Source organism: Rattus rattus, chromosome 15 (genome assembly GCF_011064425.1).
Source record: "Rattus rattus isolate New Zealand chromosome 15, Rrattus_CSIRO_v1, whole genome shotgun sequence".
Lineage (NCBI taxonomy): Eukaryota > Metazoa > Chordata > Mammalia > Rodentia > Muridae > Rattus > Rattus rattus.
The window spans coordinates 64072126-64091282 of NC_046168.1; the positions used below are offsets into that span (position 1 = coordinate 64072126).

At 46.6% G+C, this 19157-nt stretch overlaps 1 protein-coding gene across 2 annotated transcripts in view; it reads right to left on the reverse strand.

Annotated features, from left to right (window-relative positions):
• Window positions 1-362: 362 nt before the first annotated feature.
• The window catches only part of Gnal (G protein subunit alpha L), a 143938-nt gene continuing 125143 nt past the window's right edge, over window positions 363-19157 (reverse strand). For both annotated transcript variants that reach the window (XM_032885456.1, XM_032885457.1), the window contains exons 6-12: window positions 16811-16865; window positions 15229-15302; window positions 14311-14369; window positions 13813-13933; window positions 8076-8206; window positions 4745-4812; window positions 363-2010 (exon numbers count right to left, since the gene is read on the reverse strand). In XM_032885456.1, the coding sequence (XP_032741347.1) occupies window positions 1864-2010; window positions 4745-4812; window positions 8076-8206; window positions 13813-13933; window positions 14311-14369; window positions 15229-15302; window positions 16811-16865 (655 nt within the window). In that variant the 3' untranslated portion in view covers window positions 363-1863. The remainder of the gene's footprint in view (window positions 2011-4744; window positions 4813-8075; window positions 8207-13812; window positions 13934-14310; window positions 14370-15228; window positions 15303-16810; window positions 16866-19157) is intronic.

Sequence of the window (19157 nt, forward strand, 5' to 3'; positions counted from 1 at the left end):
CCCTCATCGCCTGGCTTCAGAGGCAAGTTTTATGCAGTGCTAGGGAATGATACCAGAGGACAGTGGTGAGGAGCTGGGGAAAGTGCTGTACCCTTTCTCGGAAGAACATCTCGGCCAGGATGAGTTTTTAGAGAGTTCTACAATGCCGGTTTACGGAATAAACTTAAAGCAACAATAAGGAGAATTGCAGGCTGTCACTCCTTCCTATCTGTACTGTTAGAAACTTAACTTGGGACATCTTTACAGGTAACTTTAAGCCTAAGAGAATGACCCCCAAAGCCTCAGGCTTAGACAGTGTGAGCTGTGTCGTTTTCTAGGTGTCCTACCGTAACTTGAGGTTGTATTCGCAGATCTTACACATGTGAGGAGAAGCCATTTATTTTATCTTTATATTTAAAATAAAGGTTTTCGTGAGGGCTGGAGTTGTGGCTGGGGATATGGACTAGCTGTAGAGTGCTTGCCTAGCATGCACTAGGTGCTGGGCTCATCCCTAGCAAATAGAGAGACAGATAATAAATAAGTAGTTTTGTATATTTCATCTTCAGATGACGTCATCCTTATTGTCCTCAGCCGTATACAACATGGACACCCCTGTGCTTTCCTCTGACCACCAGTTTCTTGTTTGGTGGCCTGTGTGTAGAACTTAACTAAGGGATGGTTGGCCTGCTCCTGACTACAGAACTTGAAGGGGTCATCGAAAACAGATCATCTTGAGAGGGGAGTGGGGGGGAACCCCTTAGAACCCTGAAAAAAGAATTGATTGTAATTTATGCCTTGAAAGCGGGTCATCCCAATGTGTGCAGCAGCTCAGGTTTGGAGCAGTAAAAGCGGGTGGCTGCAACAGTTTCAGTATTGGGAAGATACTGCTGGTAAAGTGGATGATTCTAAAATCACCGAGTCTTCCATAAGTGCCAACCTGATAAAAATATCCTAAGATGGGCAGATACTACTGATTCCCCACTGTGAAGCAGCAGGCTGTGTGGACTGCAGGCTGCTTGGCACAGGAGGGACACGTTTCCTTACAGGTGTAGCCGCCACCAAGGCACGGAACTCTACAAGGAGGCTTCTGGAGTAGCCACAGAAAAGAGTAGTACATCTTGTGGTCTGTACAGTCTGGTAAAGCAACAACAGAAAGAAGACAGGAAGGACTATGCCCAGCTATCAGGAAGGTGTAGAGGACCCCTTGTTTATAGACAGGACACCATTAGTAGTGAATGTGGCCGGCTTTCTGCCCAAGTGTAAAAGGCTCCCAGAAGTGCTCTAACCCAAATGCCCAAGGCTTATAGCCATTGCAACTGTGGCTGAAAAAGGTCCTCGTCTTCTGTTGCTGACGTGGATCTGCTTTAAGCCCTGGGCCAATGCAGACCAGAAGGGGCAGACACTGGGTAGCCCGACCTTTTATAAAGGGAAAAACCAAGTGCGTGGCACTGTCCGGACAGTTTTGTGATCATGCTTGATAACTTGAAAACAATGTATTTCCCCCGTTCACCAAGCTGTCTTTGATGATTCAACCCATCAACCGTTCCATCAAAGAATAAATAGATTCCCACCCAGAGAAAATCCACTGCAGTACCACCCAGAGGGTGATACGGGGATACAAATTGGTGGTGGGAGGCTGTTTTGTCCAGTGAAAACAAAGTCACAGAACCAAACCTTGGGGAACAGAGGTAGCCAGAGGCTTGGTGGTCACACATAGGCATACCTAGGACAGGACAGACGGCAGTCTGATGACACTAGACACTCACTACTCCCTACCTTGGCTCGGGGGTGGACAGACACGAGGCTGGGGGATATGCTGCCTCATGGGGTGGTCAGAGGGAGGAGAGGCAGCAGTGAGGAGGAGGAGGGGTGGGTGGGTGGCCCTCACAAGAGTTCGTACTGCTTGAGGTGCATTCTCTGGATGATGTCACGACAATCGTTGAACACTCTGCGGATGTTCTCTGTGTCCACGGCGCAGGTGAAGTGAGGGTAGCAGTAATGTTTGCCATCACCCGTGGCTGTGCTGATCCTCTGTAAAAAGAATGTTATGTTTAGGATGACAGGGTCCAGTGCAATCAAATGGGATAGCTTAAGGGACACTTTATGTAGGGCCCAGAGAGAACCAAAGGCCGATGGGCTGCTGTCTTCCCAAACTCTCTAGATACCAAGCGTGTGCCAGGACAGACAAGATTGTCTTTGCCATAGGCACCGGATCTGAGCTGAAATGCAGTGTAGGCCTTGGGGAGGGCCAGGTAGGCTAAGATGTCCAGAACTGGCCTCTGTCTATGTTGCTCTAGTGAACATCACCCAGCTAGTGGAAATATAGCCTGTCCATTTATGTGGTAGCTACTGCAACTATTGCCTGCCATTGGGATAGGGGGAAGGAAGGAGCTGATCTCTAACTCAGTTTTAATTAATTTATATTTACTTTGAGGTATGGTCTAGCTATATTGCCCATGCCAGCCTTGAACTCCAGAGCTATAGCCATCCCCCTGCCTCACCACAGGCCTGTGCCACCTCATGCAACTAATTTATTTAAGTATCCACATGGGGTGGGCTGCAACTCAGTCATACGTCTTCCTTCTCCACACAGGTGACCCTGGCTGGCAGCAGAATATTAGAATATTGCCTGGTGTGTGTGTGTGTGTGTGTGTGTGTGTGTGTGTGTGTGTGTGTGTTGTCTTGGAGAAAAGTTAGTTGTCAGTTGTGGGAAACACATGGTCCATCTGTGAAGCTACATGGGACAGGCTAGAGAAAGGTATAGCTGAATGGCCTCTCGAAACTTCTATGTTGGATCCGAACCCTCCAGTACCTCAGGATGTGCCTACATTTGGTGATCTTTAAAGAGACAACTATGGTTAAATAAAGTCATTAGCTTGACCCTGAGTCCCACATAATTAGTGCTCCTGCGAGGGGAGGAGGTCAGGACAGACATGCAGATGTTGATCACGGGGACACAAAGTGAGGATGCCATCTATGGGCCAAGAAAAGCGGCCTGAGCATCAGAGCCAGGAAGAGGAGCTCGGGATTAGGTCCTCTGCTGGCACCTGCCTTCAAACATCCAGAGCTGTGAGGAAGCATTTCTATCCGTTAGGTCTCTCATCTGTGGGATGCTTGTCTACGGGAGGTGAGTTTGGCAGCTCCCCCAAAGCCCCAACAAATTCATGCACAACTTTCTAACTGTTCTAACTACACGCGGCCACTGGAAGGATTCCAGGGCCTCCTGCCCAACATCTTTTGTCTGCAAAGCATCCTGAGACAAAGAAAAGAGGGAGTTGTGAGGACAACGGCCAGAGTCTTTGGGGAAATGTTTACCTGGTTATGAAACTTCTCAGAGGGGTAAGAATAAATGCTAGGTATGTTTGTTGCTAGGGTGAAACGCAGAGCCTCAAACACTACAATATATTCTACCACTGAGCCATAGCCCTGGTCCAGTTTCTCATTTTTAGGCTTAGAGACAGACACGACTGTGTTTTAGCCCTTAAGTGCCAGGTATATATTTGGCCAGTATATATAGAACAAGTACACACAGAAGGGATAGAAACCGGTTTTCTTCTATAATTTATTGGCTTATGCCTGTTTGGGTCAACATACATTTAGGGAGTGAGTCACTATCAGACTGAATCTGCAAACTTCAAACAGCCTAGATCTCTCACTGAACCCGATCCATCTGCATCTGTTTTTCATTAAAAGCAAAACAAAAGGAGGGAATCGGTTGGTTGCATTGGCAAAGCCTGGTAAGATGCGTATGCCTGTAATCTCAGCTTTTGGTCCTCTCTAGGGACACAATTGGAGCTCGGGGCTCTATGCCCACTGCGTTAAGTGCAGTCTCGCTGAGCCACACCCAAGGCATGGAACCTGGACTCTTCAGGTAGTTACTCCTAACTCACCATAGAACTTTGGAAAAGAAACCCATCCCGGGGTGGTAAGAGGACAAAGGGAGACATATGGGAAGGTTATGCACCATCTCTGCACTGACCGAATGAAGATTCTCACTTATCCAAAACTGGACAAAAAGGACTCTGTGCTGCACAGAGTCTTAATAGAAACATACCTTTGGGGATGTCTTGGCCTTTCCCAGTTTTTAAAACTAGTAAAATATTTAAAGCCAGCTACACACAGTAGGATCCAAAACAGTAACAAGAAGTGCACAGGGCCTGCTGACAGGAACCTGTGATCCCAGAGGCAGAGGTAAGAGGAATAGAATAAGTTAGAGAGGCCAGCCTGGGCTGTACAGTGATTCTGAGGCCAGCCTGAGCTAATATACTCTATCTCAAGAAATCGAGGATGGGCATGCAGCTCAGTGATACAATGCTTGCCTAGCATAAGATACTGAAAAACAAAACACACCAATAAACCCATATATATATATATATATATATATATATATATATATATGCTGGCACTTTTGGATGGAGGAAGCAGACACTGGGGTTTGAATATGTGCACTTTAGACTTTGCAGAAGGACTTGCTTCTGTTTGGAAGACACATGTGAACGGTGTAACCCTGTTACCTGCTGGTCCCTTCCAGGTATGCTGGGAGCTTTATGGAACTGGGCGAGAGATCTGACCTTTCTGAAGTCTGTGCTCAGGTGGTGGGTAGAGGGTAGGGAGTAGGGGATAGTGGGTAGGGAAGGGTAGCCGTTTGTCTCTTGGCTCATGATTTTGGGGAACAGTGAGACTACAAAGGGATAATTAGAAAACTTCAGAGAACAAGGAAACTGTAAGGTGGCAGAAAACAAAAGGGCAGGAAAAATCTGCTTACCAAGAACAGATCCCGGATAAAGAACTTGGCTCTTGTAACTTTGGGATCTTCTCCTGCATCTGGTGTTGCTGTCAAAATTAAAAAATGAAATTTCATTTAGCTGATGGGAGGCAAAGGTATGGAAGTGTGGCAAGGTAGAAGGAATCAGCTATAGGGAGATGGGTCTATCCACGGGTCTATGCATGGAATTAGCATACATGTGTGACAGGGCAAAACTTGAATGTAATGTTTCTTTCTTTCCCCCAAAGCATTTTAATTCTCATAGAGCTCTGAGAAGACATCAGTTATCCTGTGCTGTGAACGCTGTGTGTTTTCTCCTCGGATTGCCTCCCTCATTGAAGAATCGGAAGTGAGGTGACCCCATTACAAGGGGTTCTGCCGAGAAGAGCGGGTACAGCACTGTAAGGAGACCTGGACGAGCTTGTTGGTGTCTTCCACCAGCTGAACACAGAGCTCAGCGAAGAGAGTGGGCCTCCTCAGACTCCAAATCTGCTAGTCTCATGTACTGGATTTCTCCGCCTCCACAACACGTTCGTTCTTTATAAGTCCCCCTCCCTGAGGACTTTTGTCACAGCAACCCAAACAGACAGGTTAGGGCAAGTACCACCTGCTCAACAAAGCCTCTAACTAAATCCTGACAAGATGAGTCCCCTCTCTCTTCGATTTCTTCTTTCAAGCTATAGTAGAGAGGAAGGCTGTGCTGTCCCGGATGCACTCAGCTTAAAAAAAAGTCTTGCTTTTACTTGCGTTACTCCACAGACTCACATTGGGGGCCCTGGGAGATCTACTGCAGCAGAATCTCTGACTTTCGACCCCAGCGTGTCCTGGTACCTCCGGGTCTGGTGACATTTCTACCTTTGGAGATACTCTGACCATTTATCTGCTGGGAACGGAGCACTGTTTTTATGGAGGGCTGACATATTTAAAATGTATTGATATATTCTGACATGTACTGGCCGATCAAATTATCACTATGATCAGAATAAGGGGTAGTCAAGATAACCACGTGTCAGCACCCTCAGATGTGCCCCCACTTCCCTCTGCAGCCCTTTCTTCCCATTCCCTAACATGCAAGTATGATTCCGGCACTGTGGACCCTGTATTTCCTGCACGTCGCACAGCTTGAGTCCTCCTGGCGCAGATTTCCTTCATTCTGTGTAATTATTGTGCATTTCACCTGTTCATGGATCCACACGTTCTTGCTTTTCTTGCTAAGACAGAGTTGAGGATCACCAAGCTGGAGGGTTGAGCCCAGGCTACTAGCAGTCATTACCCATGCCAGGGAGGGATAGGTGCCCTGGGAGTCACAGACAGACTGGAGTTATGGTACCAGGTGAGTACCAGTCATTGGGCCTGGCTCTGTGACGGGAACTAAGATCCCTTCAGCTATCACAGTGAATCCCTTTGGTGTTCCTTGGCTGACTGGGAAGCTCTACCACCTGGTGAAGAGCAGTGTGCCAATGGGGCTGGGGCCATCTGATGGGGCGTAAGAAGATGAATTTGTGCTTTAGAAAGATGGCTGTGCCAGAAATCCAAGGTTGCTCTGGGAAGGCAACACACACACACACACACACACACACACACACACACACACACACACACACACACACCACACGAGGGCATCAGTATGACGGCTGAGCTGAAAATGGAGTCACTGAAAAGAGGAATGGGTGAGGCCACACCTGGACATGTGATGTTTGGATGAGGTTCTACAGAGCTCATCTGTAGGCTGCACTAGAATGTAGTGAGAGGCAGGTGGTATCTGGAGAGAGAGCAAGACAATTTCCTGGGAAGACGGAGAAGCCAGCTACAGCAACTGAAGCCACGCCTGAAGCAGCTTTTCCAAGAGTTGTGTGGAAAAGCCTGTGACAGCAATCTGAGTAGGCCCTGAGTTCAAAAGCGCCTATAGCTGGGGTGGTGATGTGCTCCTTTAATCCTCGGAGAGTCAGGTGTGTCAGGGGTTTGTGTGTGTGTGTGTGTGTGTGTGTGTGTGTGTATGTTCTTGTGTCTTGTCTGTGTAGGGGTGTGTGTGTGTGTGTGTGTGTGTGTATGTTCTTGTGTCTTGTCTGTGTAGGGGGGGTGTGTGTGTGTGTGTGTGTGTGTGTATGTTCTTGTGTCTTGTCTGTGTGGGGGGTGTGTGTGTGTGTGTGGGTGTGTGTGTGGGGGTGTGGGGGGGGGGGGTGTGTGTGTGTGTGTGTGTGTGTGTGTGTGTGTGTATGTGTTCCTGTGTCTTGTCTGTGTAGGTGTGTGTGTGTGTGTGTGTGTGTATGTGTATGTGTGTGTGTGTGTGTGTGCATGAGCTTGTGAGCAAGTACTCCTGCATGTTTAGGAGTTAAAGGACAGACTGGACTATCTATATACTGAATTCCAGGCCAGCCACAGTTACATGGTAAGGCACTGTCTCAAAAGCAAAATAAGAGTAAACCTCCAAACTAACCAGAGAACCACATCGAACAAAACAGAAACGAAGTGGCGACAGTAAATATCTAATATGTAGGAAATCTGATATGTGACACATACACACCCCAAAGAGGTCACGACCCACAGGTTGAGAATCACTGTTCTATGGGAAAATTAACAGAAGCCACCACCTAGGGTTACTAGATGGGGTTTGAATGATATGCCTGGTCACAAAAGATCCAGCTGGTGGCACGAGAGAGCTTACCTAGGATGACACAGTCACACAACCAAACAGCCCTTCCTAGTGTGGCACAGCTTTGACGGAAAGATCAAAATCTGAACCACTTACAAGGAAAATCCCATGTAGGGTATTTGAATATTGACTAAGTAGCCCTAATTCGGAACACATTAAGATCTCAAATTTTCCACATCTGGTAACCTTTCATGTACTGAGATCAGACCACGAGGGGAAGCTCTCACAGCTGGCTTCACGTCACAGGCCAGTCAAGACCTTCATGCTACATATATGAGCTGAATACAAACACATTTCAACAGTCAATGTATTTTGGGCTTGGTGAAATATGGGTCGCATCTCCTCGCTAAGCAAACACTCCAAAATTCAAAAAAAAAATTAACTCCTTAACCCATTTTGGACAGGGTTTCTTACCCTGTGCTCTAGTACTTTGGGAGGGGCAGCAGAGAGGGGGATTTGATCTGAGGCATTTCTTAGATTCATTAGACATTTCTGATTCACAGTTACAGGACTATGAGAAAAGAACAGTTGGATCCTATAGTTGTAAGTGAGACTGTGTTTTGAAATTTTTTTTTTTGTCTTTTTTTTTTTCCTGGAGCTGAGGACCGAACCCAGGGCCTTGCACTTGCTAGGCAAGCGCTCTACCACTGAGCTAAATCCCCAATCTTGAAATCTTACCATCTTCAGGGACAGTATAGTTGGCATACTCCGGGAAATAGTCTTCAATTTTTGACTTCCCTGCCAAGACTTTTTCTGCCAGCATATCTTGTTTGTTCAAGAACAGGATGATGGAAATGGTTCGTAACCACCTAGAAAGAACAAAAATCCACACGGGTTTCACAATACTAGCATGTGGAAGTACTGACTGCAACGACGTGGCCAGCTTAAAAGGGAAGTTCAAATGATGGGCTTTATTGGCAGGTGCTTGCCCAGCTGAGGCCGGGAGTTCAACCCCCAGCTCTGCAAGACAGGCAAACAAAAAGGTGATGGGGGAGTGGGCGGAGGCTGTCCTCTTCTGGAACCTGACTAGCTATCATTTGATAAATACCATTATTTGCTCTCTCTGTACCAGCTCTACAATGCTCTACAATGTATCAGTTCACTCTTTTCTGATGAACCTCTGTGGGGACATACATTTATTGGTAACAAAGTGGACATCTAGGCACCTAATAAATACATTTGGACTTTTCTGCTGTAAGTGGGAGTCAACGGGCCAGAAAACTCCAGTGTTACAATGTTAAAAGTTAAAATGTTGCTAAAGTACCAAACGATCCAGTGTGGGTCTTTGTCTCAGCATTACCGGAAGAAGGGCAGAGCTGGACTCCGCCTGTGTTACATGAGAAGCTAAGGGATGAGGCCCAGGAACAGCAGTGGCAGGTGAGGAAAGCTGAAATGTAGCCAAAAGGCACTTTAGGCGCCAAATAAACAAAGCCCTATGAAATCCCGCAAGCTCCAAGGGATCAGTCCATTGGCTCCTGACCACAAATGTGAAGCAACCCATTTCCCGCTCAGATGTATTATTTCTGCTTTTTCTTCTACTTATGTAATTTTTTGTAGATACTATGCAAATGAGCTTAAGTTACAGAAAAATGTACATATATGCAAGACATCAAATGATAATCACTATTAGAAAATTTATAACTTTATGTCTAGATTTTTTATTCTCACGCATATTTATAAAGACAAGATTATAATTTTTTTCAGGATTGTGTATCAGACCCAGAATTTTGTGCACGAATGAAGACTCTATTACTGACTGAGCTATAGCCCTGGCGCCTGGTCCACCCTTCTCTTTCTCTGAGAGGGGCTTCCAATATTGAATTTACTGAATTCAGAGCAACACTGAATACTGCTCTGCTTCCTGCATGCTGGGCTTAGAACTTTTAATCTTTCTTTCAGACCACCATAAAGTGGATGTTTTGCTGTGGGTGTTCCTGGACAACACTCCAAAGCATACTCCTGTCTATCTGGTGCTTCCTGACTCTATTTTTCCCCATTAATTCTGATACCCTAGGGAGGATGGCAGTTGAATACTTGAAAGGTATTTATTCAACAATACAAAGCTTAAATTTAAGAATGCTTATTTAATGTGTGTGAATGTTTTGTTTGCATGTATATCAGTGTACCATGGCTTGGTGCCATCAGAGGCCAGAAGATCCTCTGGGACTAGAGTGACAATTACTAGAATTATAGTTCCTAATTGCCACGTGGGTCAAGGAAATCTTCCAGAGTCCTCTGGAAGAGCAGGCAGCGCTCTTCGCTGCAGAGCCATCTTGTTCAAATATTATTCAAGGTCAACTTTTATTTCCTTATTCCTTAGTGGTTTTTTCCTTAGTAATTTATGAGAACCTTGTTTTTAGATGCATGAGTCTGCAGGAGAGTGCATATTGAACATTCCTTTCTGACATAATCACTTCTGTCCCCTTTGGAGTCTCGGAATATCAAAGTTATGGTTTTGAGCTGTAGGGGTCGTAGAGTCCATTTAATTAGCTATCAGTGAACATTCCCAATTGGCTTCTTTTTTTTTAAAAAAAAAATTATTTTATTATTTTAATGGATGTTTTGCTTGTATATACGTCTATGCACCACATGTGTGCCCAATGCCCTTGGATTTCCTGGAACTACAGTTGTAGATGGTTGTGGATGGTGAGACTTGACCCTGGGTCCTCTGGAAGAGCATCCAGTGCACTTAACCTCTGAGTCAACTCTCTGACTCCCCCTCCCCCCAAATTGGGTTCTTAAAACAAGCAAACCAACCAGCCAGGCATGGTGGCACATATCTGAAATCCCAGTAACTCAGGAGGCTGAGGCTAGAGGACTGAGAGGTTAGAGCCAGCCTGGGTAATGTAGGGAGATACCGGGTCAACAAAACAGCAAACAAAACTAATTTTCAATTCCAGATATAACCTGAGACTTTTAGAACAGATTGAAATCATCCTAACCCAGCAGCTGTAAGAGCTCCACCAGAGAATACACCCCATGGTAAGTATGTCTATCAGACGGGATGAAAGACTTATTGAAATTTAAGAATTGTGATGGTTTGTATATGCTTGTCCCAGGGAGTGGCACTATTAGGAGGTGTGACCCTCTGGTCCCAGATGGAGTTTGAATGCTTGTCATAATCTGCCCATACTTGCCAGCCAATAGTTTCAAAGGTCAATATGCTTAGCTGATAAGTTTAAATTGTAGCCTTGCTGATGTAACCTGTACCCCTAAAAAGTATAAAAACTGCTTGTTATAGCCATTCGGGGTCACCTTCTAGTCACTCGCCACGAGGGGCTGATTGAAGGTTGTCCCCGATGCACTAGAAAATAAACCTCTTGGGTTTGCATTGAACTCCATTCTCAGGTCTCACTTGGGGGGGTCTCCTGGTAGTTTAGACTCACTTTGAGTCTTACAGACGCTGCCATGATCCCACCTTGATAATAATGGACTGAACCTCTGAACCTGTAAGCCAGCCCCAATTAAATGTTGTCTGTATAAGAGTTGCCTTGGTCATGATGTCTGTTCACAGAAGTAAAATGCTAAGACAGAAGTTGGTACCAGGGGCTGAGGTATTGCTGTGATAGGCCTGACCATGCTTTTGTTTAGAAGAGTGTGGATTTTGGGATTTTGGATTTGGAAAGCAGTGGGATGCTTTAAATGGGGCTTAATGGGCTATCACAGAAGGAATATGGAAGACTTTGGTGCTGCTCTGAGTGACTTGAACTGGGCAGACCTGGCTCAAGAGGTTTCCGTGGAGAAGACCTTCAATTTGTGGCCTAGAGACTGTTTTGTGTTATTTTGGTGAAGAATGTGGCTACTTTTTGTCCTTGTCTGAAGTCTGCCTGAAGCTAAGGTGATGAGACTCCGATTAATTGCAGTGACAAGGAAATCTGGGAAATACCCATCATAGACTTTTTTCTCTAGTTGTCTCATGAAGAGCATTTTAAACAAGTGTAGCAAGCTGAGAAAGGAAAAATATAAAATCTATTGGCACCAGGAAGTGAAATGGAGCTGAATCCTGTGTTCAAGGATATCAAATTAAGGTAGTAGTGACCTCGGGGCAAGACCCCACCCAGCTAAATGTAGATCTGAGCCTTTAACCCTAGGAGGCAAAGACAAACGGATCTCTTAGTTCAAGGCCAGCCTAGAACAGAGCAAATGCTAGGTGAAGAAAAGCTTAAATCCAGGCCTGGTGGACCACACCTTTAATCCCAGTGTTTAGGAAACAGGGATGGAGATCTCTGAGTTCAAAGTCAGTCTGCAGAGCAAGTTTCAAGACAGCCAAGCCTAGGCAGTGAAGGAGTTGGAAAACAGAAAGCTGGTGATAACGTAATAGAACAAGGGAGCCATGCTCCAGTCCCAGCAAACAGCAGAACTCAGTAGCTTCAGCCACGTGGCTCTAGCTTTAGAGTCAAGAATAGAAGGGACCACTGGGACAATTGATGCTGGTCAGCTGGAGCTAAGCAATTAGCGGTGCTTAAGAAGAGACCAGCATCACTGAAGTGAAATCTAAGGAGAAGTGTTTTCTGAGAGCACAAAGAAGCTGTGTTCCAGAGATAGCCAAGGCTGTACCTCAGGATGCATCTGTACTTGGTAATGTGCTGGTTTTGAAAGCATGGAGGGGTCATGAAGAGCAGCTGAGGCTTGGCGCTGTGAGAGGCCAGGGAAGGCCATTGGTGAAGGTGCAGCCTCAGTTGCAGCTGACAGCTCTGGACTAAAGGTGTCATATAAAGATGTTGAAGCTTAAGTACAAGAAGGGAGCCTATGAGAGGCTAATGGTGAAGCCTAGTTGCAGAGGAAGACCCCAGTGTATGGGAGATGTCAGGACCATGGGATGGTCACCAAGAACAGCAGCAGCAGTGGAGTGGATCAGCCTGGGCTTAGAGTGCCACAGAGGGCAGAGCTGGAGAAGTGACACCAGCCCTTTGGAGGAGGCCTGAAGATCATGTGTGGATCCCAGACATTGAAACAAGAATCTGTAACATTAAAGTTACTTTGGAGACCCCAAGATATTTGAGATGCCAGAGCCATGGGCTATCTGCTGAGGAAAGCGATTAACAGGGAGTGGAACCAATCCAGGAGAAAGAAGTTTGTTGCAGTCCACAAAGATGAAAAAGGAGTTGGAGATCTGAAAACTGCTTTGACATCAGCCACGGAGATGCAGGGTTTGGAGTTTGCCCAGCTGGTTTCCTGTCTGGCTTTGGGAATTACAGTTCAGTGATTGGATGAATCTCAGATGAGATTTTGAACTTCGGACTTTTAACATTGTTGAGACTGCTACAGACAATGGGAACTCTGGAAGTTGGACTAAATGTATTTTGCATTATGCTATGTTTAGTCGTGACCCCTATAGCCTCATGTGTTTGGACATCCCTATGGGGGCAGGGAGTGGAATACAATGGCTTCTATGTCCTCGGCCCAGGGAGTGGCACTATTAAAAGGTGTGATCCTGTTGGAGTAGGTGTGTCACTATGGGTGTGAGCTTTCAGACTCTTATCCTAGCTGTCTGGAAGCCAGTATTCTGCTAGCAGCTTTCAGATGAAGATGTAGCACTCTCAGCTCCTCCTGCACCTTGTCTCCTTGGACGCTGCCATATTCCCTCCTTGATGATAATGGACTGAACTTCTGAACTTGTAAGCCAGTCCCAATTGAATGTTGTCCATATAAGAGCTGCCTTGTCGGGCTGGAGAGATGGCTCAGTGGTTAAGAGCACTGCCTGCTCTTCCAGAGGTCCTGAGTTCAATTCCCAGCAACCACATGGTGGCTCACAACCATCTGTAAAGAGATCTGATGCCCTCTTCTGGTGTGTCTGAAGACAGCTACAGTGTACTTATCTATAATAAATAAATCTTAAAAAAAAAGAGTTGCCTTGGTCATGATGTCTGTTCACAGCATCATGTAATAAATGACAGGATATATTACTGTGTGTACATATGCTTGTGGGGGAATCTGGAAGCCAGAGGCTGATATCCAGATATTTTCCAAAATCATTCTCCATTTAGTTTTGAGATAGGGTCTCTTCCTTGAACTGTTGGCCATTTTGGCTAGGGTGAGTGGAAATCTGCTTGTCTCTGCCTCCCTGTTTTTGGACTATGGGTACTCATGGATATGTTCAGTGTTTTTTGTTTTGTTTGGTTTGGTTTTTGGGTGCTAGGGATCCAAATTCAAGTCTTCGTGCTTGCATAAGCATACAGTTTACTCAGTGAACCGTCTCCTCTGCTTCAGTTTTTGTTTACAAGGTCTAGCTCTGTAGCCCAGGCTGGCCTTGAACTCTGATCCTTTTGATTTAGCCTTCCTGTTTCAGGCGTGTGCTGACACACTTGGCTAACGTGGGTACTTTTAAGGACAACAATAGCAAAGCAACAATCTTCAGAAGATACTTTTAACCCAAGGTCTGCGCTCTATTGTTGAGTCTGAGTTTATTCATTACCTGTTATTCCAGATGCTTTCAAACAGGTCCAGCGACTCCCGGAGTCTGTTGGTGTTGTTATCTTCCCGGATCACCATGTTGTAGCTACTGCAGGCTGCCACATAGATGATGGCAGTGACATCTACGGTGGGGTAGAGAGGGAAAGGGGAGCACTTCAGACGGACAGTGTCAGTTGTGCTGGGGTTATGACTGCGCAGGTCCCAGACACTGACATTTGGGGATTGCATCTAGAATGCATTTAGAATATGGGCTGTATGCATAGCTGCGCATGGCCGCACTTGACCAGGGCTCTACCCAAAAAGATAACGGGAATGTGGGATGCCTAATTCCTGTTTTTTAGTATATGTGGTGCCGAAGCGAGCACGAGATTCGTGTTTAAGGAGACCGTGGTTATTTTTAACTATTCTTTACACACAGTTGGATTAGAGTTTGTCTGACTAAAATGCAGCTAGGCACAGGGGTGGGAGCCAGCATGCCGCTACAAAGCATGCGAATCACCGTTAAAACACTGGATCCATTTTCTTCTCTCATCTCTCTGGCCTCCAACGTCAAACATGCTGTGGAAGAGAAACAGAGAGATGCCAGTTATCCGGGGAAGCGGGGGTCAAGGGCACATGCTTTCGCCCTGAGAGATGTCAGTTATCTGGGGAAATTGAGGCAAAGGGCACATATTTTCATGCTTCTCCTTTATTGCCAGAATGGTCGTTCGTGATGCAACCCCTGTGTCCCGGCCCTTGGTCGTGAGCTACAAGTCCGGCTGCCTCTCCCAGCTTCTGCTTGTCCTCTTTTCATTCTACATTGTGGTTGTAGGAGTCAAAAGTATGGCAGAAAAACGGCTGGGATAGTGTCTAGGGATACATGGTAGGTGCCTAGTAGATGCAGTCCTTTCTAGTTTATATCCCATCTTGTACCAAGTGCATGCTAAGTCTGTGCTAGGGCAGGACCTTCTGATCACTTGTCTCAGCTTCAGAAGACTGTCTGCCCTGTGGAAGTGGGAGGGCTTCCTCCTGACCCAGCTATTCCCACAGCCCTCTCACTCAGCAGGTGCTTCTGTTCAGTGCCTGTCAGGAGGTGCCTATCACCTTCACTCGGGCAGATGGCACTGCTCTCCTTGAGGCTCTCCAGTTGTTTGACCCGGGCTCGGTTTATGCAGTTTTCTTAGTGTCCTCGTGGCTCATCAGGCGGGCCCTGGCCTTCCTCCTGCCCATGCCCCCTTTCCTGGAGCTATGCCTCCTAGTGTGTGAGCTTCTCAGTGCCCTTGTTGGAGTCCAGCTCACACAGTCTGCTCCTGAATCTCAATGCCAACCCCTTCAGCCCCCAGGCCTTGTGGCTCCTATTCTGCCCAGAGGCTGGCACCAGGCTGGGCCTCCCATCCCCTATCCCTGCCATGGACAGCCCTCTAAGCAATGTACTCACTGAAAGTTCACTTTGTCCACTTGGAATCGTGTCTCAAAGATCCCTGATGTCAGCACTCTGCATCTGAGCAGGTCCTGGAGCAAGAGGAGAGAAGTAAGGTATGCCCAGGGGTAGGTGTGGTGACTGAGAAATGGCAATGTTTATCATTAAAACAAGAAATAATTAAACACGAAAAAATGCTTTGTTGTAGACCCCCCCACCGCAGTGAATTAGTTTGGCCCTTCACACAGTACCTATGCTTTTGTGCCTCTCAGGTCTTTTTAGAAGTGCTTTATGGCCACGCCTGCTGTTATATGTCAGCCAAAGTTCAGTGCGGAGGATTCAGGGACAAAGTCTTGGCCTGGGCTCTGTAGCTACTCTTGGAAGTCTCTCCTGGCAAGGATCGGTAGGAAGCTTAACTCCCATTCACAAGTCAGGGACCTGAGGGCTGGCGGCCACTTCACTTTAGTGGGTTTCCTGTCACTTCTTCACATAGCTCTGCTCTCTAAGATTGAAGCTGATGTGTTGTTGAGGGTGTGGCAAAGCTAGGCAGTTTCACAAAGCTGATATCTCCATGTCCCGGGCAGGTGTCACTTTACTATTTATGAATCAGCCACTCTGGAAGATGAGTGGTGACCGTGACGTTTTATAATTGTATCATCACACCTGCATAGGTCGAGGGGTTTTCTTAATGCTAGGGGGCGTAGGCTACACTGTAGGATGTATTTTTATGAGTATTCATTAACTATACAGTATGACACGTGCATACATGTATAGAATTTATTTTGAGCACTTCCTCTATGACACATTCTTTCCTTCCTACCAATGACATTTCCTTCTTCCAAGTTGTCCCTTGTAGTTTTCGTGGTGAACATGGGTGAAGGGTTATTTACAGGAGTAGAGAAAAATGTCTCTACTTTCCCCAGAAATCACTGACCTCCTCAGAAATCTCATATGAGAGCCTCACACTGAAAGATTGTTTTGAGCTCTTTGAGTCTGCCATAGAGACAAAGACCCCAGAGGAGAGAAACTTTGATCTCCAGGGGACATGGAGGAGAGAGGGCCTTCAGGTGGCTCAGGGCTTAGGCCTCCAGGGGTTGCAAGCGTCTGACGTGAATTAGGAAGGCTAGAGTGAGTGAATGCTCCTTATCCTCGTTGTGGTCCACTAGCTCATTTTTCTCCTTTTGCTTTCTTTCCTTTCCCTTCCTTTCTCCTGTCTGGCTCAACCCAAGGGACACCCTTGTGGCATACCTGGATACGTGCTATGGTACTTGAGGCTCAAGCCTTCGGTCCAAAGCAGAGTGGACCCAGTGTACAAAACAGGGAACTGAAGGCCTGGTTTGCTCAATGATGGTCTTAGGAAGCCTGGGAATCACATATTCCTAGTTCACATGGATCTTCCTTCCATACCAGCAAGGGCTATAGGTTAGGCTTCAATGCACAAGATGGGAAATGAAGGCTCAGAACTTGGTGGCAGGGGCAACATGAGGGGCAGCATGACTAGGTGCAAGCAGCAGTGGTCACGAGTATGTTTTCCCGAATCTTCTAAGTTATCATTGAACCCTCCTGGCAGTCTATCTCGGAAGCCCTACTTTCACCGTACCTGGTCTGTGGGTGTGTAGTCAACCAGACTCACGCTGTCAATCCTTTCCAGGAAGCTGCAAGGGAAGCCAGCACAAGGTCAGACCTGTTCTCCGGTCATCCCAGTTATCCCAGGGCCAGGGCTACATTAATGGGACGTTTGCAGTGACGATGAGGACACGTCTAGGAGCTGATACATATCTGCCTCAAGGGAGGCCAAGGCCTGCCTTCCGTGTGACTTCGCTGGTCTGTCCTTTCACCTGCTTTCCTTTCTCCTCCCTCTTCCACAGTTCTGGAAGGTTTGTTAGGTGGTGGCTGCTCTGAAACTCAGAGGGGGAATGACTAGACCTTTCCAAGGCCAAACTGGTGGGAAAAGGAGCTGTAATGTTCCTACAAAACCGCAACGAAGTTCCCTGTAAAGAACCCAAAACCAGCATACGTATGAATGTTTGAGTGTGCCTGTATGTTGCATTTATGCTTGGCTGTGTTTGTGAGAATATGAGTGTGAGGTCTGAGAGGAGGTCAGTGTGAGCAATGGTGTGAGCAATGGCGTGCGCATAGGGTGAGGGTGTGGAAGGATGAGTGAGTGTGAGAGTATCCAAAGCGTTCTCAGTCCATGCCTAGCAGCAACTCTCAGTGTTAAGTCAGTTCCAGGACAGGATGACCAGATCTGTGTAGGGTGTGGCAGGTGAATCAGCCTGCTGTCATCTTTCAAGTGTCTTTCTGGGTCCTAAGTAGCAGGCCACCTCCCCCACCTCTCAGAGGTCAGAGCCTGTTTCAGACAGCCAAGAGGCCTGGCTTTCCAGGCCATGGGAAGGACCCAGAGTGCAGGTCTTTGTCTTGGGGACTCTGAAGTCCCCAGCACTTAGGGCAGTGCCGAGTCTTCAGGAAGCATTCATAGAAGGAGCACACACTCACCTCTCCTTCAACCGAGAGAGGCAGCGAGCAGGGCCTTGACAAGAAGGGCTAGGAGCGAAAGGTGAAATAGGAAGCTGGTGGCAGGAGTCAGAGTCAGCTGAGGAAGCAACCAATTTAAAGCAGGGTGCACACAGGGTGGAGGCAGGTGGGTGAATGTAACGTACTTGGATGATAATTATTGCAAAGTAGGAAGGCTGAGGAATGGCTGGCAGAGAGTACATCTGAGGTTCTCGAGGGATGAAATTCAACACTGCCTTCCAGAGGAAGTGGTGGGAGGGAAGTGGTAGGAACCTTCCTGAAGCCTGTTTGAGTTCTGAGACTGAGACGCCAAGGAAAGAGGCGAAGGAGATGAAGACACCCCCATGTCCCCCACTGTCCTTCCAAAGGCTTCCAAAATTCTGTCCCATTCTGACCCTTGGCCTAGGTCCTAGCAACCCACAGAAGCACTCCATCAAGTTGGGGCTCTCAACTAATGGGAGGGAGGATTTAGAAAGGTCTTCCAGAGTTGTAACATTCTCCTTTATCGGGATGTGACATGAAGCAGAAAACACTGGGACACGGAAGATTGTCCCTTTGTAGTTCAGAGTGCTATACAGAGCTGCAAAACCACAAAAGAACTTCAACCGTAAATAAAGAAAAAAGAAAGCAAGAAAAAACCAAAAACAAGAAACTTGTGTTGTTCGATACTAAAGGAGAATGAGCATGGTGCTGTAGGTTTCTATCTGTTACTAGGGAGGCTGTGGCAAAGAAATTCCAAGTTTAAGGTTTGCCTGATCTACAAAGTGGGTTAAAGACCAGCTTCCCCTCCCCACCCCACCCATTGACTTTGCTATTTTCCAGCATTTCCTGTTATCGCCGAAGGTATTTGTGCTTGCAACAGTGTTTCAACGAGGATAACTCAAAAGTCTGTGGCTATGAAGATGCTCAGGAAGTGGGGATAAGCTGGGACCTGATAGTCATGAACAGGCCATTAGATAGTTTTTGTAATGAGATGCTGGACCTGAGGAAAAGCACCAACTCCTTGTCATCAATTACATTTTAAATAATTTCTTTGTGGAAAAAGAGAGAGAGCAAGATGTAACTGTTAAGGAAAGTAAAAGTCTTCCTCTGAATCATAAGTACTTTTTGTAAGATAAGAAAGTACTGAAGAATATAAATATCCACTTGGTGAGAAAGCACTAGGACTCTGGCCTGAGCTCACTGCACTGGCCTTACCTGTCTGCCGGTGGTTATCAGGGAACACAAATACATGCAAGGCATGAGTGTCTGAGACACCACTACTGTATGACCAGATTCTGTCCGGTTCCGCTCCCTATGAGCCTGACAATGTATTGTAGAAAATGAACTTGGGGAGACTGGCTTACCAGCTCACTAGACTGGGCAGTGGAAGGAAGAAAGAAGAAAAGAAGTAAGACCATTCACCGGTTTGCTTAAGGTCCCTCACTTGGTAG